This window comes from Copadichromis virginalis, linkage group LG4 (genome assembly GCF_057382275.1).
Source record: "Copadichromis virginalis isolate Kocher_CV1m ecotype Utaka linkage group LG4, C_Virginalis_male_GT1.1, whole genome shotgun sequence".
Lineage (NCBI taxonomy): Eukaryota > Metazoa > Chordata > Actinopteri > Cichliformes > Cichlidae > Copadichromis > Copadichromis virginalis.
The window spans coordinates 23472304-23498407 of NC_140621.1; the positions used below are offsets into that span (position 1 = coordinate 23472304).

The 26104-nt window shown below is 39.4% G+C and overlaps 4 protein-coding genes across 4 annotated transcripts; 1 reads left to right on the forward strand and 3 right to left on the reverse strand.

Annotated features, from left to right (window-relative positions):
* Positions 1-5847: 5847 nt before the first annotated feature.
* cenpx (centromere protein X) lies at positions 5848-10196 on the reverse strand. The gene is made up of 5 exons (XM_085455426.1): positions 10113-10196; positions 9069-9120; positions 8935-8988; positions 8755-8843; positions 5848-7065 (listed from the first exon to the last, which is right to left on the reverse strand). The coding sequence occupies exons 1-5, from the start codon at positions 10146-10148 to the stop codon at positions 7051-7053; spliced, it is 246 nt and encodes an 81-aa protein (XP_085311552.1). The 5' UTR covers positions 10149-10196; the 3' UTR covers positions 5848-7050.
* A 287-nt stretch (positions 10197-10483) lies between these two features.
* On the reverse strand, positions 10484-11843 carry LOC146711450 (heterogeneous nuclear ribonucleoprotein A2 homolog 1). Its single transcript, XM_085454293.1, has 5 exons — positions 11766-11843; positions 11555-11640; positions 11347-11442; positions 11111-11257; positions 10484-11021 (listed from the first exon to the last, which is right to left on the reverse strand). The coding sequence occupies exons 1-5, from the start codon at positions 11773-11775 to the stop codon at positions 10905-10907; spliced, it is 456 nt and encodes a 151-aa protein (XP_085310419.1). The 5' UTR covers positions 11776-11843; the 3' UTR covers positions 10484-10904.
* An 878-nt stretch (positions 11844-12721) lies between these two features.
* On the reverse strand, positions 12722-25783 carry tmc6a (transmembrane channel-like 6a). The gene is made up of 20 exons (XM_085454294.1): positions 25590-25783; positions 21819-21937; positions 21569-21700; positions 21351-21467; positions 21124-21253; positions 20899-20986; positions 20570-20821; positions 20338-20477; positions 20104-20248; positions 19601-19762; positions 18503-18654; positions 18273-18351; positions 18005-18102; positions 17830-17925; positions 17672-17747; positions 17453-17586; positions 16637-16813; positions 16357-16435; positions 13206-13280; positions 12722-13086 (listed from the first exon to the last, which is right to left on the reverse strand). Exons 1-19 carry the CDS (start codon positions 25631-25633, stop codon positions 13227-13229), a joined length of 2274 nt encoding a protein of 757 aa, XP_085310420.1. The 5' UTR covers positions 25634-25783; the 3' UTR covers positions 12722-13086; positions 13206-13226.
* On the forward strand, positions 23002-25556 carry LOC146711452 (synaptogyrin-2-like). The gene is made up of 4 exons (XM_085454292.1): positions 23002-23281; positions 24096-24333; positions 24483-24616; positions 24699-25556. Exons 1-4 carry the CDS (start codon positions 23189-23191, stop codon positions 24804-24806), a joined length of 573 nt encoding a protein of 190 aa, XP_085310418.1. The 5' UTR covers positions 23002-23188; the 3' UTR covers positions 24807-25556.
* Positions 25784-26104: the final 321 nt, after the last annotated feature.

Consider the following 26104-nt stretch of genomic DNA (forward strand, 5'->3'; position numbering starts at 1 on the left):
AAGTGGCCCGTATTGGACAAACTGACCGTTTAAAATTGACGGCACTCAATATATTTCAAATAATTTCGGGATCTTTTTAAATTCATTCTTAGTCTTACTGAAGGCCTTAGAGAGCTCTTTGGCCCTATCCCCCAAAAACACATAACAAAGGCTTTAAAAAAAGAAAGCTTTTAAAGACAGTATCTCTCTCTGCAGCGATCGTAATGTTTGGCACCAAATCTGGAGCCTGTGATTCTTTATAGACTTGCACGTGTGATAACAAAGTGGTATATTTACCTTTTTTGCAAGTCTGAGCTGCGTCCGTTCATTTTTATTTAAATCTTTTAATATAAAATATAAGTTACTATAAATATATTTTTTCTGCTGTGCTTTAATTCCATGTTTCAAAGAGGATCAATCCTCTTGAAGTATTTCTTCAAATAAATTAAGTCAACATCTTCCTTGAGATTTGATTTTTCACATTTTAGATTGAGTCAGTCGTTGTGCGCCTCTGCAATTTCATCGGCTAATAATTCAATTAGTTATTGATAATAATAACAAAATACTGAATCAGTCAATACCAATTTGCAGAGCTAGTGTTTTAAGTCAACTTGGATCCTATTAATATTGTAATGGCTTTTTTCTATTTACTTTTCTTTTCTCACTAAAATTTAATAAATTTCATATTATATCATCGACGTCCCTATGTGACACTTTTTCTTTGTCAAAGGTCTTTACCCAAACCAGAAAACTGAAAAAAAATATATATATATATTTATATATATATCAGCTAACCCAAATCAAAGCACATTCCTGATGAATTGTTGTTGCTGCACACTGCAGTTCAGCTTATTTAAACATTTAAATGTCAAATGGGAGACAGGCATTAGTGTGCACTGTATAGTTACATGGTTAGAGCCGGAGTGTTGGGAATCTGGAACATCTAACATCCTGCTGTAACACTGAAATGCCACATTAAAGCGCCTGTTTTCTTCTTTCAGCCTTTTTTTTTTCCTTTTTTTTGTCTTTTGCCAGGGAGCAATTGAAAGTAATCTAATTCCTCATTTCCACGCAGCTCCACAGCTCAGTGATTCAGGTTCCTGTGCCAGGGGTGGTAGATCCCTGGTGCTGTTAGTTAGTAAGATCAGCTTTAGATTGGACGAAATGGAAGAGGACCCGGGGACACCTGGCCTTTTCTCTTTGGGCACTCACACATGTCATGGCTGTGCCTCTTGACAGAATCAGAATGCAGGATATTGCCCTCCCATTGATGTGCGTCCTGAAACTCCTCCGCCTGTGGAGTGTATCCAACTGCTCCTCCAGGATATCTGGTTGCAGTAGTCTATGCTTTTATATGACAGAATCTTAGCTGTTAGAACAAATGGGGAACCTACAGATTTTAAGCATGCAGACAAATAGGGAGATTTCTTGGCCACTTCTGTCCTTTGCAGCAAAATATCACCATATTAAGAATGACTGCAAACAAAGTCATATAAAAGAGAAAGGCGTCCTCTAGTCAGAAACCATAAAAACCTTTACACAGAAAGTCAAATTCAAAGAAATCTCTCTCCTCGTCTCCTTCCACCTCTCTCTGTCTCTCTCAGTGTTTCGCAAGATATTTGTTTCACGATGGGCTGAACATTTGAGTGGTTTTTGAACTTGCCGGTGCTTTTGTTTTATGTACAGAAAAGTTAGAGCACCAGCTCTTTGAAGCCCTTTCAAATTTATTGTTGTTTTTCCAGGAGAGCTACTTTTTCTTTTTTTTAATACAGCTCATTGTGAGTGGATCTGCTCTTTTGCTGTTTTTGGAGAGGGCTTATATTTTATGTCTGGGGAAATAAAAGCATTACCCTGTCTGTCGGATAAAGAGAACATACTTGCCTTCAAAGATGAGGCCACTTAAGTTAGTACCTTATTAGAAATTGCCACTGAGCCAAGAAAAGAAAAAGAAAAAAAAACGGGCGATTTGCCGGCATCGCAGAGCCCTACAGTATCAAACATCACTGCACACCCGACAGTTTGAGCTTCTCTGCAGTCTTACAGAACACGTTCAGAAACAGGTGTCAAAGAAACGCATTTTTAAAAGCAAAGCTTGCAGTTTTGAATTTGCTTGAAGTGAAATGCTGTTATATATACACCACGAAGGATATGTAACAGCATATGTAAACATTTCAAGTTGTCTTTTTCATATATTTTTTGGCTTTATTGGACAGATACAGTGAAGACAAGACTGACAGAAAGAGAGAGAGGGAGACATGCGCCAAAGGGCCGTGGGTCGGATTCAAACCCAGGCCGGCCGCTCTCAGCCATGCAGCATACGATTGCCTGCTCATCCAGCTGAGCTAAACCTGCACCCTGCTTTTTGTTTTTTTAATATGTGACAACAATAAAGACTACAATATGTATTTAATCTATTTTATTTTAGGAGTGTATCATGATTTATCTGTACCTATAAACAGTAACCACCAGCAGTAACTGTCCTGAGTTGGGATTTCAAGTTTTTTCACCTTTAGGACCCCCATTTATGTGAGCACTTGTACTTTAACATTTGCAGTCTGCAAATGTTAGCAGCACTAGCACTCCTCAACTGATCGAGTCAGATTGTTGATGCCCAGTTCCAATCTAACACCCTTTTTTTTTTTACAGCTTTAAGCTGACAAGCATTATTCTTACACTTACACTAGAACTAGTTACACTAGTCAATCACAGAGTTTTACTACTGTGTGATTCTTCTTCTTGGGGTGCTCTTTTAAATCATGTGACTAAAATTAATGTTGTTGCCAGCATGCTGTGTTACAGCAGCCTGATAAAGAATAAAAATAGAACCGTCTACAATAAACAACACATTTAAAATAAAAGTGCCACACACCTGGTAAAGGCCTTATACAATGAATATAAAATTAAAATGTATGAAATTTTATGCAACTCTATCTATAAGTTAGTCACTTACTAAGACTCACTCCACTGTTAATGCAGAAAAAACTACCTGGGCGTCAGTGTAATACCAAGATAGATCTCCCTACTTTGAACCTGTATCAAGGGATTACTGCCCAAGTTTGCACAACATGGCAGACAGGAAGCTGTTAAAGACAGGGACCAACACTGCATCCTGACCTCTAACCCTTAGATCCTGACCTCTCCTGCAATCTGACATGATCCCTTGTCTACATGAAAGCTGTCCTGTTGACTCACCAGGGCTAATTTAGAGTTCCGGTGCCCCCGACCACTGTGAGGACAGACAGTCGACACGCTGGCCTCTGGAGGAAACTTTAGACGGACTATTTTGACCCAACACAAACACACACACACAAAAAAAGCTAACGTACGCTTGACTTTTCGTTACGCTGTCCTCTCTCAATTTTGAGCTTTTTGAGAGCCAGGCGCATGTGAAGAAGCGCAATGCTAACACCGTCAGTTCGACTGTCTGTTATTTGTCTTTGTTTTAATTTGGACGTCAGAGTCGGGCAGCGGTTCACCAGTTTTGCCCACATTTTTGGTGTTATCGTAGCGAATATTAGCCCTTTGCCAAGGGCTTCACATGTCAGCTGATGAAGTCTTTTAACAAGTCTAACAAAGGCCAACCTCACACTGTGCCACCTGCCACCAGCTAAAGAGATTTTGGTCATTACTTGGCTTCTTTTTAAATATCATCAAACATCGGCCCTTTCATCATTCCAAGTGCGTGACCTTCAGGTTTACTGCTTCTCTAAGCATGACTGACACATATTGTGAAGCTCAGTTCTGGAGTATTTTTATATCACCACTTTTGATGGGACCTAAAAATAGAGTTCTCTGCTGACCTCTGCTCCTCAGCAGCTCATTTGGGGTATGAGTCCACCTCCCGCACGTCACCTCAAACGAACTGCTTCTTTATTTTTAGATGCTCCCAAAATTAATTAAATGGTCTTGTTTCGCTGAGTTTGTGCAGTGTTATGTAAGGGGATTACTTTGTTGTTATTTCATATCCAGAGACCAAATAGGCCACCACACAGAGGAGGGAGGTGGACACAGACAGTAAAGGACTTAGGGTGGAAGAGGAGGGTGATGTAGTTAAGGTAGTAGCGCAGGGCTCCAGAAATAACCCTGCCGCCGGCCTAATTGTACATCTCTCTTGCTCCCTATTCCCTGTCCAGCTGCGTGCCAAGGTCTTTGACCTCATCATCCACCTCACTGGTTCCGGAAGAATCCTTTCCGTCCCCTAGGGCCCCTGTGGCTACCAAAGCTCCAGCCGATACACGGAGCACAGCAGCAAACCATCTTCTGCCTCAGACTAACAGCCAAGCGCCACAACCATTTAGGAGTGATCCCAGCAGAGCGCCCAAGTGGCTCAACCCGCCAGGTATGTTCTTATCATCCCCAGCACGGGCCCGTGGCCGCTTAGTGGGGCCCGGGGCCTCCCAGAAACCCACATGTCACAGCAGTATGTACAGTCAGCAGAGCTGCTGCCTCAAAACACACATGAATTTCCTGTAAAACACACACGCAGTAATCGTCTGCTACCATATTTTGTCTTTTTCAGACAGCACCATAAACACTGGTAACTTTTCACGAGTGTGAGAGTTACCCATGGGGTATCTGAAAGGAATGCTCCCACTCCGTCCTCTGAAGCATTCCTCCATGGTTAGGCAGTTTCATGCCCACGAGGGGGCCACAAGGGCCTCTTGTCTCCTAATTTATCACAGCCTCCGATGAAGCACAACATCCATGCAAGCACATAGAATAAACGAACGCACAGACATCTAGGAACAGACGCCATGCGTTACATGTTTATTTATGCAAGTGCCTCCCAACATGCATAGATTAAATAAAATGGCAACAGGCCGATAACACCTGTCGCCACATTTGGATTATGATTCTCGACTTTCAGAATGGCTTTTTTCAGAACTAAATGTTTAAAGAAGCTGAAGGACTGCTGCCTGAAAAGGGTTCAGACTTGCAGCATTAGTAATGGCAATGTTCTACTTGGCACTTTAAATGGTTTTTAACACATAAATAAACACGCTAAATATTTTATGGGCCATGTAAGCCCTTGACTTTGATGTAAGCTCATACTCTTTGACTGGTTGAATGTTGCCATTGCAAAAAAGCCAGCAATCAGGGAGAAAAGGGCGTATTATGATGACATGTCATAGCCTTTTGCTTTGGGCCTCAGAGGAAAGGAGCTTTGAGATGTCAGAAATTTGGAGACAGAGACTCTAACAGAAGAAAAACACCACCGAGTTGTAAATGGAGAATTAAGGAGAAAAATCTGACATAATCCTGACATACTCTCGCAGGGACACTTTAGACAAATGCAGACAACTCCACCCCAGACAAACATTACCATGAACCACAAACTTATCAGAGCTATGTAAACATCCAGCTCTCTTTAAAGTAGACAGCCACATAGATCAGGCATTCCTAGAATGACAATAACCTCAGTTATATTTAATCATAATGGGTCAGTTTTGTCATTGACAGTCCCACTGATTATTAATTAATTTGCCAAATTTAACAAAAAAGATGAAGATCCATCATGGCAGTCACAGGTGCTTCTACTGACATTGACTGTGGATGTATTGAAGCCATGCCGAGTGCCCGATCCCACGTGCGGCGCTGTCCAAAGACCAGGCAGGAGCTGGAGACAGATCAGTCTCCGTCTCCTGGGAAAAGCTTCTCACTGCGGAGCTTCTCCAAAGCGTCTGGACTGGCTGTCGACACTCCCTGCCTTTAATGTATGATCAAGAAAAGCTTTAACTCATTACTCTCTACAATGCCCCTCCCCATTCTTGTCCTAACTGCTTTCGTATGTTTAATAATACCGACTTCAGATGAATTTTCTCCACTAACACGCATAAGGAGGGGAGGAAAAAAAAAAACAGTGACAGATCCAAGATAATAATCTTTTTTATTTTGTGCACAAGAATCAACTGTTGGGAAAGATCCATTTCAATTTGAGTTAATCTCCACAAAGGCTACGCACAAAACGAAACCCTTTACAATTTTTTTTCTTCCTCTGGTGATGACTTAAGCTGTGCTCAAGTTTTTTTTCTTTTTTTACAAGAAAGTGTGGTCTGGAAGTTACCCCTGGGAAACAACAAATCCAGCGTGAGCCTTACTAAAAAGATGCTGGGTGAAATTCCAGGTGTCGTGTCCTTGAACACCTATTCAGGGCTGGATTCTTGGTTTTAGCCTAAGTTGGTTCCAGGTGTAAACGTGAGTAGCATTCGTAAGTCACCCAAGAGCCCCACAAATAAGTACTGCGAGGTGTTGCACAGCGATGCTGACTCACAGCGAGGACGCGTTGGTCAAACACACCGCTGGTGGAAAACCATCAGAGCCGCTCAGGTTAGAAAACCCCACATTACCCTCTTCCTTGTAGGCCCAGCTTCACCCCCCGCCCTCTCCCTCCCTGTGCTGTGATGAAAGTAGAGAGAGCACCTCCACTACTCGCCTCTTTTGTTTATTTACCTTCAGAATTACAGCCTGCTCTTCTTGGACCATGTTCCAATGTGTTTTGTTATGTTTCCCTTCAAATAGAATATCTACGCGTGTGGTCTCTGGCCGTGTTTGGCTAACACACGCACACATACGTGCACACACACTCCCATTCAACTTTCCCTCTGTGCCAGAGGTCCCCTTTGCCCTCCCCCCCTCCTCTAACTAAACATCGCAGGACAGCAAAAGGGAACTTCAAAGTGGCCGGAGGGGGTACTCCTTTTTTCCTGGCACTTGTCATCATCTAAGGGACTGGCTGCTCCCCTTATTACTCTAATTGCTTCCAACTGCTCCGGGAGGCTTTGATGAAGGGCGCCACGGAGCATGCTGGAAGCACCTGTTGTTGCACACAGGAGCACAGGTGGCCCTTATTGGTGGTGGCGTGGTAGCGTGCAGATTGCAATGGGGCTTCCTGCTAAAATCGTGCAGCTCCAATAAAAACATAATCTCAACGTTATCTCAGATTTGGGGATTTATGAAACTGCAGTCATACTAAAAAATGAAAAGTTTTAGCTGGTGGAACTGTGGAAGGGGGGACTGTTGATCGAGAGACATCTCAGCAGCACTCTGGCTCCATCTTGTGGTATCACTGTGCTAGAAGTCCAGAAGCTGTGTTGGAGAAAATTGAAGAAATTTGAGATTGTCAGACAGCAGACATAAAAGTCTTTTGCAGAAAGGTTAAATACATTTGAGATTAATGATAGCTCTCATAGCATCTACACATTTAAGGTTTTCGTTTACGTATCCCCAGAAAAAATTTGCATTACCACTCCATTTCAAATCATCACATTTTCTACTCAACCATCTCCAATGTGCCTAAAAGTGTGAACATATATAATGAGTGCTGCAACATTTCAGCTTCATATATCAAATATCTTTCCGGATTTTTTTCTTTTCTAAAAGGCCATTCCACCTACTTTCAGGCCTTTTTTTTAATGGATTAAAATCAGAAGCAGTCATTGAGCATAAAGACCTCAAAACCTATTAAAGATAAAAGCTAGAATTTTTCACCGCCTTCTTTAACCATCAAAACAAAGCAGGATCTGTAATTTGGGACTGATACATGAAGAAAATCTCAGAGTATTTGGCTGTTAAAACATCAACAAAAAAAATCAAGCTCTCCTATAAAGTTCCATATTTGAGCACACGCTAATAACAAATGCACATTGCAAAAGATTAGTATACAGATGTTTTTATCAATACTGCAAAAACACTTTATAACATTCTACGTCTTAAAAATGGCATTTGATAAAAAAGCTTTGTTGGATTGAGAAAAATAAGTTAAAAACATCAGCAGATAGTCTGCTCTGAACAGAACACAGTTTTGTAATTTACAGATGGTACAGAGATTAGATTAGAAAATGATTTGTCAAATATGTGCATATCTTTCATTTTAAAGGCCTACTCTAGCTACTGTTTCAAGACTTGCTACCCTGGAAGAGTTTTATAATTCAGTTTAATTACAAGACACCAAGTTTAAAATATACTTAGAGTTACTGAAAGCTAAACAATGTAGGATTTTCATATATATTACAATTCTTGTAGCATTCATTCTGGTAGTCAGTACCAGAATACTACCCATGTGACATGAGCTACTAATCCCTTTTTAATTAATCTTAATTGTTTTACTATAAATACTTAAGAATGATATTACAATACTTGTTGAGCTTTTCATAACTTAGTGTATTTTAAACTCCAGGGCAAAGTGCATGCTTACAAAGTTATTTTCTCAGTTATAATTAGATTACCATCTGGAAATTACAGAATGTTCTTGCATTCGGATGAGGCCATTTACTGATATTTTTGTTTTTGTTGTACAATATTGCCATATTGGATCATTACTGCATGAAAGGTGAATGAAAACAGCATTTTTGCAACTAAAAATTTTATGTTAAAAAGTACTCTAAATACTGTGCTTTGCATCACTGTGAAATATGCCTAAATACCAGTCAGACATAGTCACTAGCTGTCTATTGCAGTGTCTACTGCCTTAGATTTCAAAGTGAGAAACAAAAAGCATGAAGGAAGTGAGTAGATGGACCATTTAAATATAGATAATATTAGATAGTTCAGCAGAAGACCCATGATGATTTTGATTTGTAGAAGCTGTTCCCGAACCATACACAAAGTGCAAAAGCTAATGCAACAAATATATTTTACTGCAAAGAAAAATAAAAACTTGCCCAGTAATCCCATTATTTTTAAGTATTAGCTGTAATCTGGGCTAAAGATAAGACTATGCAAACAAGCGGAAATAAGTGAAACGAAAACATTTCTTGAGCCTGTTGAGCCACATACCAGCTGAGGCAGGATCTTTTCAAAATGTTCAATGTCTACTTGGTCACAGTCCTCAGATTCGGCTTGTTTCTGTGATCTCACAGCAGCCTCTGAAAAAGGAGATAACAGCTTCAGAGTGTTATCATTAGCCAGTCTGTTATTGTGTCTCAAATGTTGTGCAACTGTGTCAAAGCTCCTTACCTTGCACGAACACTTTAAGCATCTCTACCATGAGCAGTGTGGCATCTCCGCTTACTGCAACACAGTGGCATTTCATCAGCACGGTCACATAGAGAGCAAGACGACACTGATAACAGCATAGTTATCCCACTCACGTTTTGTTTTGTCTTCTTTGAAGAAACTAGACAAAAGTTTGCTTACTGTATCCTGTGTGCAGAACAGAGCACATAAAGTGGGAGAGTGTATTAGTCATAAGGTTTTCCACTGAGTAGCTGGCCAAAGAAAGTACACTCAACAAAAATATAAACGCAACACCTTTGTTACTGCTCCCATTCCCCATGGGATGGACGTAGAGACCTAAAATTCATCCCAGATACACAATATAACCATCCCTCCCAAACAGTGGTCACCAATAGCGCAAAAAACTGCACATTCCAGGGTGGCCTTTTGTTGTGGGCAGTCTGAGGTACACCTGTGCACTACTCATGATGTCAGATCAGCATCCTGATGTGGCACACCTGTGAGGTGGGATGGATTATCTCAATATTGCAGATGTGCCCACTACCACACATTTGGACTGATTTGTGACCACTGTTTGGGAGGGATGGTTATATTGTGTATCTGGAATGAATTTTAGGTCTCTACGTCCATCCCATGGGGAATGGGAGCAGTAACAAAGGTGTTGCGTTTATATTTTTGTTGAGTGTATTAGTAAAGCACTAACAAAGCAAAACAGACACGATTTAGTAAAAATAACAAATGAACGCAACACAGACACAACAAAACCTGCCTGCGTATCCACTTTTGAAAAAACCCGTATTTGGCTTTCAAGCTAAGTTTGTCCGTCGAATTCCTTCTCGAGTTTTCGCCAACCAAACGTCTTTGGTGAATTTGGCGATTTAAAGGGCTCTCCGCTGTCCGCGCAAAAAACGGAAGTTGTCCTGGAAAGTGTGGTCTTAAAGCAATCGCTAGGACCCAGTCTTTTATTCGGCGTGGTAGTTACAATGTTATTCCCCGCAATATCTGAATATCTTAACAAGATGTAAAGTGTTAGCTGTCGTCTGACAAAACATGTTGTGTTTATATGGTGGGCGTGGAAACACACAAGTCGGCGACAAAGAAGTTCGCTTTTTTTATTAAAACACGAGGGGGGACAAGCAGGCATAAACACTTAAAAACAAACGGCTGATTGCTCCTACCTTTTTAAAGGAAATTTGTACGTCCTTTTCCGCCATGTTGTTTTTACGCTGTAGAAGAAACTTGGCGCTCTACGTAGCGATTGGCTGTTGACCCGTGACGCAAAACTCATGTAGACGGTACAGTACACAGGACTTTTACAGAAAGATTTGAAATTATATATATATATATATATATATATATATATATATATATATATATATATATATATATATATATTAGATGTATTTATAAATATTTTTCTTGCTATATATAATACACAACAAAATAATATAAACGAACAAAAATATTTTGGTTTTCGCAAATAGTATTTCAAATAAAACATTTACCATGGGAGGAAAAACAGAAAAACAGCAACACAGAAGAGCACGAATCCTTTGACTTCTTTGTATTTATTCCTGAGCAAAGAAAACCAACAATAACTAATATTTTCTTACAACTTCACAATTTTGTCTTGTTACCATAAAGTCAACAATCATGTCACATTCACCAACAGTGGCTGGACAAAGGAATACATGACTAACTTCACTTATAGTGTGACATCTGTAGGTCCTTTACAAACATTTAACTAAAATGTCATAAACACAATACATTTACAAAATATACAATAAACAAAAAAAATATTGTTTAGCCAGAAATTCACAGTTATGGGTAAGTAAGTAAAACTTATTAGTAAAACTAAGAGAAATACATACATAAATACATGTGCATTAGGTTGTATGTTCTCATGTATGGTACTGACATAACAACCAATGCCCTCAAGCTGGTCAACTTTGGATCAAAGCTTTGTTTATTCATTCATCTTCGTCTAACCACTGAGCATCTTCGAGTAGGTAGCCAAGACCCATTGAAGGCCGTGGTCGAGGTTTAACTGTGGCTCCATCAACCCCTTGCTCTGAATCCTCCTCACCCTGCAAGACATTTTTAAAAAAATATTATTTAATTATGATAGGCTGTGATTGGAAAAGTCCCTAACATAAAATAGTTGTCATTTGCTCACCTTGAAAGTAACAAAGCGCCTCACTTTAACTTCTGTTCCACCGATATTGTGAGGACCGACCCAGTCTGCCATGTCTGCTTCTTCCTCACAAGAAAACTTCACAAAGGCCAACGATTTTTGTTTCCCAGAGTTGGGATTCTTCCTAATCTAAGATCCAGTATAAAACAGAAAGTATTTATCGCAGGTCTCTTGTAGGAAAAAAAAGCAAACCAATAGTTTTTTTCTTTAGTCTTTACTTTGCATGATTTGACGGTGCCCCATTCTCGGAAGTAAGCTTGTATATATCCTTCATTTATATAGGGATTCAGATCTTCTACAAGCAGTCCATGTTCCTGTTAAATAGCAGAAATTCAAGAGCTTCATGAAACATTTAAACATAAAAAGATAAAAGGAAATAAAATGATAGCTTTGCTCAAAGATATGGGAATGAGAAAAGTTGTTTACAAGTTCATATTGCTCGGCCAAAAGATCTATGAGTTTTTTCGGAATACAGATGTACGGCCTTTTGTTAGGCGCTGTCTTCATGCCGCCTGGGGGAAAGATGAGCAAGAAAATTATAACATAGAAGGGTGATGCATCTAAAGCAGTCGCACAACAATTTGTAATTTCATTTTCTTTAAAGATGAGACATGAAATCAAGAAAGCCCTTACTTACCAGAAGTCATTGTTGAGAGTCGGATGTGAGACAAACCTGCACTTCAGATTAGACCAAGGTAAAGAATGAAATAACCTGCTGCAAAGTGGGTTAATATGTAAGGTAGGAAAACTCCTCCCACTTTCATTCTTGTGTTTTCATGAAGGAAAGTCAGGAAGAATTTTTGAATAACTGTTCAGAGTTACCTAACTTGTTTAGCAGCTACTGGGAAACTGTATGGTGGCTAGGGACGGCTGGCATTACTGAAAACTTGTTAATGTAGCAATGTGCTAGTTAACTTACTGTATTTGGACATGGTGGTACGCAGGAGCAAGTTGTCATATTTTTAGACGGTTGGTTCATCCAGCTGGACTTTTCTCATTGAAACAGTAAAAAAAAATGTAAATAAAATAATTATAATATTTTTATTTCTTTTGATGAAACATATTCCTTCAGATTTGGCAAATGTTCTTCAATTGTTCACTTGAACTCAAGGATGAACTGACTAGAACTTGGTGGTCTATACCATGAATATGACTCAATTTGTTTGTACTGGAAAAGAAGAACAACAAAAAGATCAAAGAACAACTTCAAGTCAGCTCAGGTAAGTTTTTACTCAGATAACCTTTATGTGTTCTCAAAAGGTTTTACAGTCAGGCAAAAGTCGTTCTTCACTGACAACATATCCAACAGGACCCCACTTTACTTTTTCTTTCGCACTTCTGCATATTTTACCGGTTAAACAATGTCACGTGGAATGTGTTCTTAAGAAATCCATTGTGAAGGTATTCATGATGACTGATTTTAAAGAATCTTGGGTTGTGTGTTGTGTGCTAAGGTCTCCATATCCGGATATGTAAAATAAAGATCATTTTTTAAAGTAAAAAGACCACTTTTGAGCCGTGTCTTTTTGGCCGTAAAGAATCCGAAAGAACCGGAATTTAACACTTGCCATCAGATAAAAGAAACAACAGGGACAAAAACAAAGAAGAAATTTTATTTTGTCTTGTCATAAAATACATTGAAGATCATTGTACACTGTGATAATAAAAGCCTATAAATAAATATTAATAACCCTGCTGAGGTGCCAACTGTCAGTGATTCAGTTTTCAGAGATGACCAAGATTAACATATATTTAAAAACAGCAAACTTCACGGTTACTGATTTTACTTTTATTTTGTTCATGTTTGTAGCATGTTTTAGACGTTCCTGTTTATCTGGACAATCAACTCAGCTTTGAGATAATATCGAAGCCAAAATACTTCTCAGTGAGCCAAACTGCTGCGTAGTGAGAGATGTGTAGTGAGAGAGTGCACTTTGTTCACAGTGTTCAGCCAGAGACTGGGGAAGAAAAGAAAGTTCATCTTTTGACTTGAAATACCAGTGCAAAGCAAAAAAAACCTAAACAAAACAAAAATTATGTAGCCTCAGTGAAGAGCTGCAGTATTGAGAATACTCACCCTTGAGGGGAAGTGGGATGATTATTTGCATAAATCCTGTAATTTGGCGATGAGGAACTTTTTGTCCTTACCCTCCTTTGAACAGCATTAAAACAAAACACAATGCATTGACATTAATAATGACAAAAACTTGATTTCAGCAGTTATTAAAAAATAAATTGATTCAATAAATTAAAAACTGTAATAAAATACTGACTGAGCCAACCAGATGAGCTGAGAAAGGCTGTTTCAAAGTTTTAGAGCTACTGCGTGAAAAGCGTGGTCACCTCTGGTTATAAATAGTGTGGAACTATAAACCGACGATCAGAGAAGCTGACTGCTGTTATAAGCTCTGCTATGTAGGCAGGAGCCTACCCACGTCGGGTCTTTTTGATAGGTTTATGTTTGTGGCTAGCTTGATGTTGGTTGTTAACTCTGACTGATCTGTCCTGTTCTCAACCAAACACTAGATAGTGAAAGTTATATGTTATGTTTCTTATCTTATCTTATGTTTTTGGTGACTGTTAACAGGACTGAGTATGGCAGCTGTTGCTTCTGACTTAAGTTTCTGAAGGAAGCTTCATGGACGGAATTGTATTTGTGTAGAAAAGATGATTTGTCGTCCATAGCATAACACTTTGAATTAAATGTGAGCAAGCAAATGCTTATGAGAGATCTGAGAAATGTGGTCTCAAACAAACTTTTGGGCTCGGTTCATCTTGTCCTCCAGTTTTACCTAATAGATCTACACAAGCAAAATTTGCTCTGCCAGTGGATGATGGGGAATTGGCTGCTATCGAGACACACCCAAAATTGCAAAAATAACCACTTGACCTAGCTCAATTAGTTCTTTTCACTTCCTGGAATAAAGGAAGAAGCATTTCTCAAGGAATGTTTAGCAGGATTACAGTTGGAGGCTCAGGATAAAGCCCAAACCATCAGACAGAGTTTGAACTTTGGAAGTTGGAGCCGGGGTGGGGTTAATTAAAACAATTCAAACCCAGAGCCTGATCCATGTTTTGAACAATTTATCTTTCAGGGATCTTTGCCTTTAACAAGCAAACCAGAGGTTGAGCAAACTATAAAAGTCCTGAGGGATACTGGTAGATCTCGGTCACTGATAGTCACTGATTTGTTGCCCTTGAGTGAGTCAGCTCCTCTAATCATAAAGGCTTTTTTACCATCTTTGGCCTCCCAAAATCCAAAGTAGTTCAGACAGACAAAGGCATAAATTTCCTATCAAAACACACTCAAAAAGAAGAAATTGGGTGGTTGTTACATGTACAACTTGTAATTTGAACTAAATAATTTCATGTTTCTATGGTGAACGTAATTAAATCATGTAGCATCTGCATGAAATTCAGCAACTTAATTTGTTCTTGTTGAGATGACATGATACAATCTAGTAAGAGTGGTTCGTTGCCTGGACTCACGAAAATCACATTAGATGTCAAACTGCAGGAAAATCGCTGGAGTTTTAAGAGGCAGACAACTACACCCACACCACGTGTATGGCATTGCTATTTATTGCGGTTTAACCTGTCAAGGACAAAAACGTACAGAAAATGCTGCATCAAGCCTTGTAATCATAGCTTTCCTAGTTTGTTAAGCCTGGGTTGACAGCTTGGTGGTGTGATGGTTAATGCTGTTACCTCAAAGCAAGAAGGACCTGGGTTCAAATCCACAATCTGGCTAGTTTGCTGTGTGTAATTAGAGTTAGGTTAATTGGTGATTCTGCATTACCCATGAATCTAAGTGTAAATGGTTGTTTTTCTCTATAAAATCATCAACCCCTGTATTGGTTCATTACGCAAGACTAGCAGTAATTGTCTTGCTTAACAAAGTAGTTATTCAAGCAACAAGATTTCTTTGCGTTTTCCTTAACTTGTGTAGAATGAATTAAAACAGATTTCATACTTAAATAAATCACTTCAACTCAATGTAAGTATACTACGTTGATCCAATGTAATCTGATTACGTTAAACCACCAAATGCCAAATGTGTTGGTTTGACATGGTCAAAAATTGGTTATTGTACTTGGTTAAATCACGTGGAAATAGGTGCCATGATTAAATTGTGTTCATCCAACAACAGATTCTTTTGAGTGCTCTTTAACTAGGTCATGCAGACTATTAGTAGTTAAACATGTGGTCTCTAGTGCCTGTCATCCTGAGTCCTAGGGAGCTCTGGAAAGGTGGCACCAGACTATTAAATCTATGCTGCAGAAGTGCTGTTTGGCTATTGGTAATGACTGGGATGAAGGAGTTCCACTAATGGTATGTGCAATACGGGAAGCTAAACAAGGATCCCTGTGTCTTAGCCCAGCTGAAGTTGTTTTTGGTTATTCAGTGCAGGGGTCTTTTAAAACTATTTAAATAACAACTTCTGCACAATCCAATAAAACTAATGTTTTGGACTGTTTCACAGATCTTTGAACGCTTGTAGCAAGCCCTTTCAGTAGCACTGGAAGCTCTTTTGTCTGTTCAGATCACCATGAAGCGGCATTATAAAAAGCACATGAAAAGTCAGTTACAATGATCAAGACAGGAAAAGAATTAAAGCGTGTATTAAATGTCCAAATGATTGGGTGTCGGTAAAACGGGAGGAAGAGAGAGTGGAAATCTGGAGGCATGCATTGGAGAGAAGAGAAAGGAAAATCAGTACAAGTAAGACAGAGTATATGTGTATGAATGAGACGGAAGCAGGTGGAAAGGTGAAGATGAGGGGAGTAGAAGTGCTGAAGATGGATGAGTTTAAATACCTGGGTCAACCATCCAAAGCAAAGGACAGTATAAAAGGGAGGTGAAGAAGAGACCATAGGCTGCAAGCTTTAGAGATGATGTCACAGACAAAAAGACAGGAGGAAGAAGTGAAAACCAGGAGGGAAGAGACGAAAGAAGAATTTTAACATAACCATATATACTCAGATGATGAATTCAAACTAGGATGCTGAATTCGTTTTTGTCATTTCTGTCTCTCAACTCAGAAGGAATTTTCACATCTTTAGCGATGCCTTTTTTTTCTCCGCTGCCATCATCAGGGGAAATGCTAAAAGCGGTTCAAATGCTACTTGTACATTTTAAAAGTACGCCATCAGTGTCAGCCTTAACATGGTGCGAGTGTTAGCGCTTAAACTCACAAATGCCGCTAACATAGACAAACTCATGCATACATTTTCAATCTGCTTTTCTAACCGGCTGATGATTTTCCTCTGGCCATCAACAACTTGAGCCTGAAAGTATATCACCATTCTGCAAAAACAAAAGCAAAAATAGCAATGGATCATTTCAAAATTTTAAGAGCGTAAAACCATTTCTGTAAGTCACGAACATTAAATGTTTCAATGGAGGAGATGCTTGCTGCTACGAATTGCTACCAACAAACAACGCTGACTTGCTAATTAATGAAATGAAATACATAGCGGAAACAGGAGCGTAATCATTACCACTCACAGAAAGACTCCACTGGCGAGGAATAGAAACACTGGATTCTCTACCAAACAGTCGTAGACCCAACTGAGCCACTTCAGGATTGGATGAGCATCCTCCAGGTGCCTGGTCGACATCTGCCCTCCCTCAAACATTGTTGTGAGATTCCTGAAAGGGCCGCACTTTTCCGAGGGTTTGATTCTGTGCATGACAGGCAGATGCATTTAAGGGGATACAGTAAAGAGTGTGTGTATATATATATATATCATCTTTTTTTAGCCTGATCCTTTATGTCTCGTGTTTTTTTGTTTACTCTGATCTGAATCAGTTGATGAGTTTGTAAACTCATTGTCTTTTCCTGTAGTTTTGAATTCGCAGAGAGAAAACTCCAAGTGAACTCAAGATGAATCACGTGGGAACCTTCAGCCTGCTTATCTACCAGATGTCTCTTGTCCTACTCTTATTTCCTGTTTTTGTTTTCTTCCTGTGTGATTACAGCTCAGTGTTGATTCATTACAGCAGGTCTGAAGGCAAAAGAGTGTCTAGCCTGTTACTTCACAGTAGCAAGTGAATATAGAAAGATTTGAATACATAGATTGTAATCGTTAAGTTGAAACTATTGGTTTTGGTCTTTCTTGAGAAAATGTCATTTCCAGGCCATTTACCTTCAGGGTAAAAATATTCCAGTTGTAGTTTTAGTTTGTACTTAAGAGATTGTTGTTTTACTTAAGGTTTGTTTTTAGCGAGCTGCGTGTTTGTGGTTTTGAAACGCTCACAAGCATTTTCACGCTATAAGCATGAAAACGCTGACGTGCATTCCAAGAAGATTGTTATACTTACATCCATACTGTATAAATGATAGTCACGACAGTGCCAAGAAATGAGGGGAACCACAGTATGCAAATGAACAGCGTTGTCATTTGAGTGGCCCTCCAGGGCTTTCTCGAGGCCTGACAGTTGAGAATGAGACTTCTCTGGAAAACAAAGAGGAAGAGTCATGTTTGCAATGCAGTCTTGGCATACGGTACTACAGCCCCACTGCATACACACTCTACCAACCTTCTTCATGTAAAACAACACAATCAGTTTTATTAGTTGGACTCCAGGAAGAAGTGGTGCAAACAGAACTCCGATCCTACAAGAAGAAATGCAACACATGACCACTGATTTTCCTTTTTAACGCTGATATTAAAGCTGTGTTTTTACTGAATAATCACCATGTAAGAGTTTGCCCATATATGAGCTCCAACACATTACGAGCAATGTCGAACACTGGCTTTCTTTTCTTTTGCAGGATTGTCTGGGAAAAGACCCTAGAAGGGAAGAATTAGGTTTTGGCTTAAAACAGAAGTAAAACCAATCACCCGATCTTGCTCTAACTGGTAAACTTGCCTCCATAGGAACTCTCCCAAAAAAGTGTAAAGCACCGTAACGATGAAGTCCATCACAAGGAGCCGGTACAGTTCTTGGCCAACTGAACTCTCCCAACACTGAAAAAATGTAAAAATGTGGATGTTAAATGCTTTCAGATTCCAAAACTGTAGCTATAATATCGCATGTGTTAAACATCTGCGTGCAAAAAGCTTTCTTTAAGGAATAAAAACGATTGCATACAGTAACTGAGTGCTGAATCATGTAAGAGCGTGAGGATGTTACTAACCTCCAGACCATTGGCTGGAATGCTCTCCAGCCAGCGATAACATAGAACTCCAATAACACTGACCTTCAACAGCAGGTTCCTGAAAAATAAATGATCAAATACTTTATTATAAATATTTAAACTTTATAAAAATCAAATCACATAACAAAGACAATAATTTTACATCGTGTTGAACTATGTTATTCATTTGAAAACTTCTTTTGCGTGTTTTCCTTTTTTTTTTTCCTTACCTGAAGACAGAGACATAGACACGTGTGCCAGGTGATTCATATTGCTCTGCCCAAACGCACAGGTTGAAGAAGCCAGGGAGTAACAGGTTAATGCCCGACACCACTGCTGACAAGACCAGCAACTCAGTGTCTTTGGGCAGATTTAAAGTGGTCTAAATCACAATGAAAAATGCAGACCGACAAGTTATAATCAAAACAGGAAATGAAGTTCCGCTTAAACATTATATGCAACTGAAGTGAGATCGTCTTGACAACCATGATATTTAAAAATGAAGTATTGCTATAGTATCAGTAATCCTCTTACACCATCTACCTGCAGTTGTGTTTGACATCATGGGGACGTGTCCAGGTTATACTGGAAGTCAATCTGCAGTTCTCTAACGTTGACTGATTCTGCGTTATTACTAAAGAACTGTCTTTAGACTTATTCAGAAAGAGAAGAGTGAAATTGGCGACACCGCTTTGAGTATGTACAGTGCTGTGAAAAAGTAGTTGCCCTGTCTTGTTAAATCGTGAATTAACTGTGATGAACCGAATGTTTTAGAAAGCTGAGCCAAGGGTGATATGATCAGCTGTTAGGTTTAGGGGCAATTACTTTTTCACACATTGTCAGGTAGGTTTTGGCAGCTTTTTTCCCCTAATAAATGAAATAATGTCAAAACTGCATGTTGCATTTACTTTGAAGGTCTGAAACGTGTGCAATATGCAAAAATCTACGAAATAAGGAAGAGGGCAAGTACTTTTTCACCGCGCTGTATATGCAGGTTTTCAGGACCATCTTGAGCCTTGTGAGTCGTGAGATGATAACACAAAAGTTTATTACTTCTATATTATTCCTGTTATTTCTATTATTATTTGTCCTTGCACAGAAAAGCTTTGAAACACCAGTATCTTTTTGGGGGGGGTTGTGTGTGTGCGTGTGTGCGTGTGGGGTGGGGGGCGCTTATTATCACACAAAGTAGACAGACAAAGATATCAAAAGGTCTAGCAGAAAAGAAGAAGTAGCTAACCACAGTGGGTGGGGAATTAAAATTTACATACTTAAAGTGGTGCTTGACTGTGCATGAATGCTACCATTTCCTTTTCCCAACAATGTACCTTGATGTTGATTTTTTTTCCTGACAGGTTGTGCACTCCTATGGTGCCCAAGAAAATGCTTATTAAGCATGCGGTCCACGCCAACAGATGAACAATAAGGCGGTGAAGTTGTTGCATGCAGGTCTTTTTGTCTTCTCCCTTGATCATCTCAGACAGCTGCTCCTGTTGGAAAAGCACCATTTGTAAACTAAGCCTTTCAAATAGGGTGCTTGTTCTTTTTAAACTAAGGACATGGCCCCGAGGGTGACATAACACGTGAACATGTGATCAGGTTCCTGTGAGCAAACGATAACCACAAACACTACTATGTGTGATGTCAAACTGACAAAGACTGCTGCAAAAACTGAAATACTTGTTGCTAAGAATCATCAAGAGAGCATTCAGTGTAAAGAAACCCTTTTTAAATAACTTGGTTGGTTTGGTCTATTTTAAAAATAATTTCAACAAAACAAGAACCAAAAGAAACGTTTCACGCTTCAGTGAGTATTCATATAAAGTCGTACTTTGAGCTGAGTGCTGATTTTCTCAGACTGGAGTCTGACAGATATCTTCTTGCTCACTTTAAAGTCCCAGCAAGAAAAAACTTTCACAGCCAGATTCTTGTTAGATTTGAGGACTTGAAAGTTTTTTCCGAAGGATTTGGACAACCTGTCAAAAAACCCCCAAAAAAAACAGTATTAAAAAAAAGACACAACAAAAATAGAATTAAAGCATAAGTAATTGAGTTAGAGTTCAACCTGTACACAAGGATGATGCAGATAATGAAGAGGGTGAAGCCGATGGTAAAGAAATAGGCTGCTGGCATTCGGTATTGGTCTCCAGGTAACGTTTCACTGGAGTAATAGCCATAAAACATCAAGCTGTCAGAAAAGTAGCCCTGTCAACGAAAACATTAAAGATAGCTCTGGTTTCTTTGTCGCTGAAATAAGCTTGTAAATACAGCTGGGATATGATGTACAGCCATCTCACCGTGCCCGTGAGAAGCTCAATACCACTGAAGTCTGCTTTAGGACTAGGAGGAGGGTTGATGCCTTGTGGGATGATTAGGAACAAGCCAGTGATGACAAAGAGGAGAAGGTTAAGGAACAGGAGTGTTCTCAGAAAAAGGAAGTAGGACAGCACACCGGTTCCGTAACGTCCGCTCAGTGTCTTCAAGGCTGAATGCCACAATTTGAACGAACTGAAGACGGGCAGGCAGCTAAAGAGGCAGTGGCGCCAAGTCTGAGGGGAAAGGAACATGAGCGTGTCGCCTACACACATGGTGAAATCTTATCACTGTGTACGCTGTTTGCACTTACCATTGAAATGTACATGCTTAGATGAGTGTAGCAGGGTATATTTCTGCCGATGAATGAACTTTCAGTTTTTAAACTGAAAGCAACTTTTCTAGAAGAAGATAGGGAGAAAAATGGTGAGACGCCATCCAAATAGATTCTAAGATTCTTGAAGATGACGTAAAGTACTGATTGTGATTTCCATTGCACGACTCCTCTGGTCACGCCAGTGGTTTGTGTCTCACATACCGGATTTCGATCTTATCTGCCAAGCTAAGTGGCATTGCTCGCAGCTTGCGGGTGCCTTCACTCACTGAGAGGCCTTGGAGGCTGGACACCAGCTGGTCCATATTATTTTCAGCGGCGCACAAATTGGAATCTGTGGAATAAGAGAGGTCAGATCTCACTGTAGTGAGAGGGTTAAAAGTAGAACGAAAACACTTGTTAACACCTGTCAAAAAAATAGCAAATGGCACCTTCAGTGTTGATTTCCTCCGCCTCTGCCAGAACAGAGGCACCCTGGACTGGTCTGGAGAGGTGAGGAGATTCATGGGATGAGGCCTGATATCGCACTCGCCGGGATTTATTTAATTCTGTGTGGATGAGGAATTTCGTTTTGAACAAATGTTGCAGTTAACACGTGTGAATAAATCCTAGCAAACATTTAGACAGCACGGAGAGATTTTCCCCTCACCTGCAGTGCGACTAGGCATCGAGGCGAGCACCTTTACCGTTGCAGCCGACCAGCCGTGTCTCTGCAGATGGCTGATCTCTTCTCTGTCGTGTGATTCGTCACTCGTGTAACTGCTTCTGTTTGACTGTACATCTACGAAATGATAGGTTTTATAGGTTTTATAATCTGTAGATCAAAAATAAAACTACAGATAGAAATTGGATTCTAACATTTCGCTGGGGTGTAAACAGCAAACACTGAGTCATTGTACCTGTGCATTCTTTAAAGACTTCCATCTCCAGTATTTCAGGGCAATTTTGGGTGCTGGTTTCTGGCTCATTGAAGGGATTGAAGGAGAAATCCTGAGCTGGTTCTCCATCTGCCAGATTCCTACAACAATGAACAGAATAATGACCAAAAGTCCCCAAAACCTTTGACCAACATGAAGAGGACTTATAGCTCATGTTGTTTTATATGAATAGCTTTTGGAGTTTTTCTTTGGACATTGGCTGCTTTTTCACTTATTTTCAGGGGAGTGCTTTTTTCATCTGTTACGCCGCCTAACTCTTAACTTTGCATCATTTATGCATAAAAATGGCCCCTAACTCAAGTGAGGAAACAGCGTTATGTCTACACATCAAAGACAACTCAGAAAACAACCACGACTGACCATTTTAAATTGTATCTTTAGGCTCTTGTATATTTTAGCTCAAACAGCTATTAGCTGAAAACTTAAAAAAGCATATCTTTGCATGTTGGTCAGTGAGTCCTTACGAATTTGAGGAAATTAAACAAGTGGACCACAAAAGAAGAAGCAGCGAGCGTAAAAGGAAAAGGAAATAATATATACAGCAAATGGACAGGATCTGAAAATCCATAAAAAATAGAAAAAAATTTCGAAGTAAGACCAAAAACAGGACCTAAAAGATGCATTCGAAACTTTATTTAATCCATCTTCTATTCACTGAAACCTCATCAGAAATGTTTTCAGTGTTTGTCCGAGATATGCCAAGTTGCACAAGAAGTGGAGTGAAAATCAGTGGCAGCAGGTCTGATGGAGCGATGAACCCAGATTGGAAAGTTTTTGGTTCAAATCATGGTTAACATGTACGCAAGACGTAACGACAGAGGTGCAGATATGAGTGTTTAGAGTTCTAAAACACAGTGGCGGCTCGACCATAGGTTACATTTTTTGTGTTGGGCATTTTGCTAGAATTGATGGAATTACGAACACAGTGTCGTCAGGTTTTGATCACCATGCAAAACTGCAATCTGGAAAACCTGTGATTGGCAATGGCTTCATTTTTAAGCACAACAATGCAGTAAAAGCAGATGTGGATAAAAAAAAGAATAAAAACACAGTAGAAACACTGTCAGTTATAGCCTGGCATCTCCCCATGAGTGTGCACGTCGTGTTCATCATTTTCACAACTTTTCATCCACTTGGCAGATGCATTGCAAACGAGATTAACCTGTTCTTTTTTTCACACTAATGCATAGCATGTTGTAAGGCCAGTTTCCACGGCACCTACGAGGTGCTTTTCAGCAAGATTGTTCAACAAATCGAAAGTACCCAACTGTAATAGGAAGGCTTTTCTTTTTAACTTAAAACTGTCTGATAGGCAATTTTTGTGGAGTAAAATGGAAAACACTGGCAATCTACCCTCATTGGATAATGATTCTTTTGATTGGAGGAGATTTATAAAACAGACTGTTTTGCGCACCCTGTGCTGGGTGAGTGAAATTATATTAGTATCAGAGTTAGCCAGCCACATTACTCACTGCAAAGTAGTGACTAATGCGGGCTTTTAGATATATGTGCTTAAACCTGTCTACATGAGGCATGAACACCCAGTGTAGACAGGTTTAAACATTTTAATTAAATGTAAATTAAATGTAAACTATGCAACGACCGATAGTAGCAAATAACCCTGTGTCACCACACTGCCACCTGATGATGAGTGACATGTCTTAAAGGCTTTAAAGTTTTTTGCTCCTGTAGTTGAAATTTACATTTAAAAGTCAGAGAAGGTGCGCTTCCTTTTTCATAGCACAAAATTTTAAGCAGCATTTTCTCTTAATCATGCAATACTAAGCGTAGCTAATTGACTATATAAAAATAATTTGACAACTAAAGATGCAAATCAACACTATCACAAACGAGGAAGTCAATGCTTTAAAGTATTTATATTCATATATTTATTTAGTGTTTGCCGTGGCTGCAGCAGGAGGAGGTAAAACAGGTGGAAGGTTAGTAGTTTGATTTCTCTCTGCAATCACCGATCTGTAGTCCAGAGCAGTGCCCCACCTACAGGACTATGTGAATATCTTTTTTCCGGACAAATGTCAAACATGTTTATTTTATGTTTGATATTCTGTGTAGGCAAGCAAGTTGATGTTGACAGAGCTCTACTTCTTCAGAAAGGCGTCTCTATTTTGTTTTCTTTTTTTAGACTGCTTTCTTGCAATTTCATAATCTTGCAATGTTGCAATGTCATGATCTTGCAACTTCACCCGGGACTGAACCCTGAGTGTCTCCACTTTGCAGGTATTCGCCATTGTTGTTTTTGGAACCATCTCAGACCAAGGCTACTATAGCCCCACGAGTAAAACAAATGGCACCTGTATGTTTAACAACAATGAATGCGCATGCAGCTATGCGGTGGGAGTTGGAGTCCTGGCCTTTGTGGCTTGTGTTGTGTTCCCCATCCTGGACGTCATCATTTCAAAGATCTCTAGTGCCACAGCGAAAGATCGCATTGTCAAAGGAGATCTGGCCTTCTCCGGTAAGTCAGCTTTAACTGCTATGCCATATAGTTCATTAAAGGAACAAAAGAGTACAAAAGAAGGAAGTGCAGCCTGTCATAACTTGAAGCTTTCATCAGCTGTAATCTTTTCCCCTGAATTTGTTTCTCTGCTTTGAATCACCTGACAGCGGCTATGACCTTCCTGTGGTTCATCTGTTTCTGTGTCTTGCTCAACCAGTGGACCAGAACTAACTCCGAATATGTCATGGCCGATGCTGCCCGAGCTGCCATTGCTTTCTCCTTCTTCTCAATCATCACCTGGGTATGTCTGACATACAACTCACAGTTGGTTTGGAATCTCTTGTGCGAACAATTAATGTACTAATTCAAATTTCTCTCAACAGGCTGTTTTGGCGTACGTTGCATACGGAAGGTATAATGTAAACCTGAACACCTGTGAGTGGCTGACTGCTTTATTTCCCAGAATCATTGGAAATGGAAATTCTGAATAGATGTTCTCTCTCCCACGGTGCCCTCTGTACAGCATAGACTTTGATTGTTCAAACCCCACACAGGTGAGATTTGGATTCGAGGCAGCAAATATTAACTTTGAGACTGACTTTCAGCAGCCAAACAGATTGGACATGTAGGCTACTAAAAGTAAAACAAAAGGAGCCTGTATGTGTTTGTTGTTTATTTACAGTTTACTTCAACCATTTTCAACCAATGAGAAGCTACGTCTGTAAAAGACTTTCCATTTGATTATTTAAAAAATGTTCGGATTAGAAAAAGCTCTGCTCCTCAGGCTCGTATGCGTTGTTTGTATCAGCTGTGTAACAAGACATTTTTAAATTGTACTAGAGAAAATGTGTGTTCCTCGTTAGTCATGGTTAAAACAGACACTCGGCACTCCTCTGGCATTAAACGCATCACCTATTATCCCAGGCCTTGAACATGTGAATTATGTGTTTTTATAGGCAAACTAGTGCATAAATAACATGTTTACAGGAAATACCCTAATCTAATTAATGTTGATTTGTGGTAACAGTTTCATTATATTTTTTCTCTGACAAACCAAATTAATAAACTGCAAACTAGCGTTTAGGTAGCATGTTATTGTGTCTCATTGTCTATTCCCCCTTTTTGCTATTTTTATTTGAAGTGAAGCACTTTGTAATTTTACCTGGAAATGTGCTATAGAAATACATCTTTATTACTTACTTACGTCACAGAAAAATATTTTTAAAAAAACTATATATATATATATAGTTGTTTTTTTTTTTAAAGAGACTTACTCGTAGTCGATATCTGTTTCACAAATGTTCACATTGTAATCCATGGTTTTTGATGATCACCGTTTATCTCAAACACGACGTCCAAGTCTGCTGTGTAGTGGAGCAGTGCTGTGTTGCACTTCTGAAAATAAACTATCTGCAAATGAGTATGATGCTTTATTTTGTCACACTGTCTAACTACTTCTCTGATAACCTCACAGTGTTGCTTTGCTACTTGTGACATCCTGCCACAACCTTTATCATAGCCGCTGGGGTATTAACAACTTCCTGATTTACAATCTCTTTTTTTTTCTTTAATCATTTGAATATGAATACAGAGCAAAGAGGAGGAGGTTAGGTTAGTCTTTCTTGACTCTTTAAAGACATTAATGTTTCCTTTCAGTTGTTTGCTATAACATTTCATGACCATTCTTTGTATGGGGACAAAGTAAATGAATAACTGTAACACAATCACAACAGCAATAATAGAAAATACGTCTAATTCATTTTTTTCCACTGGAAACATTTGTATTTGC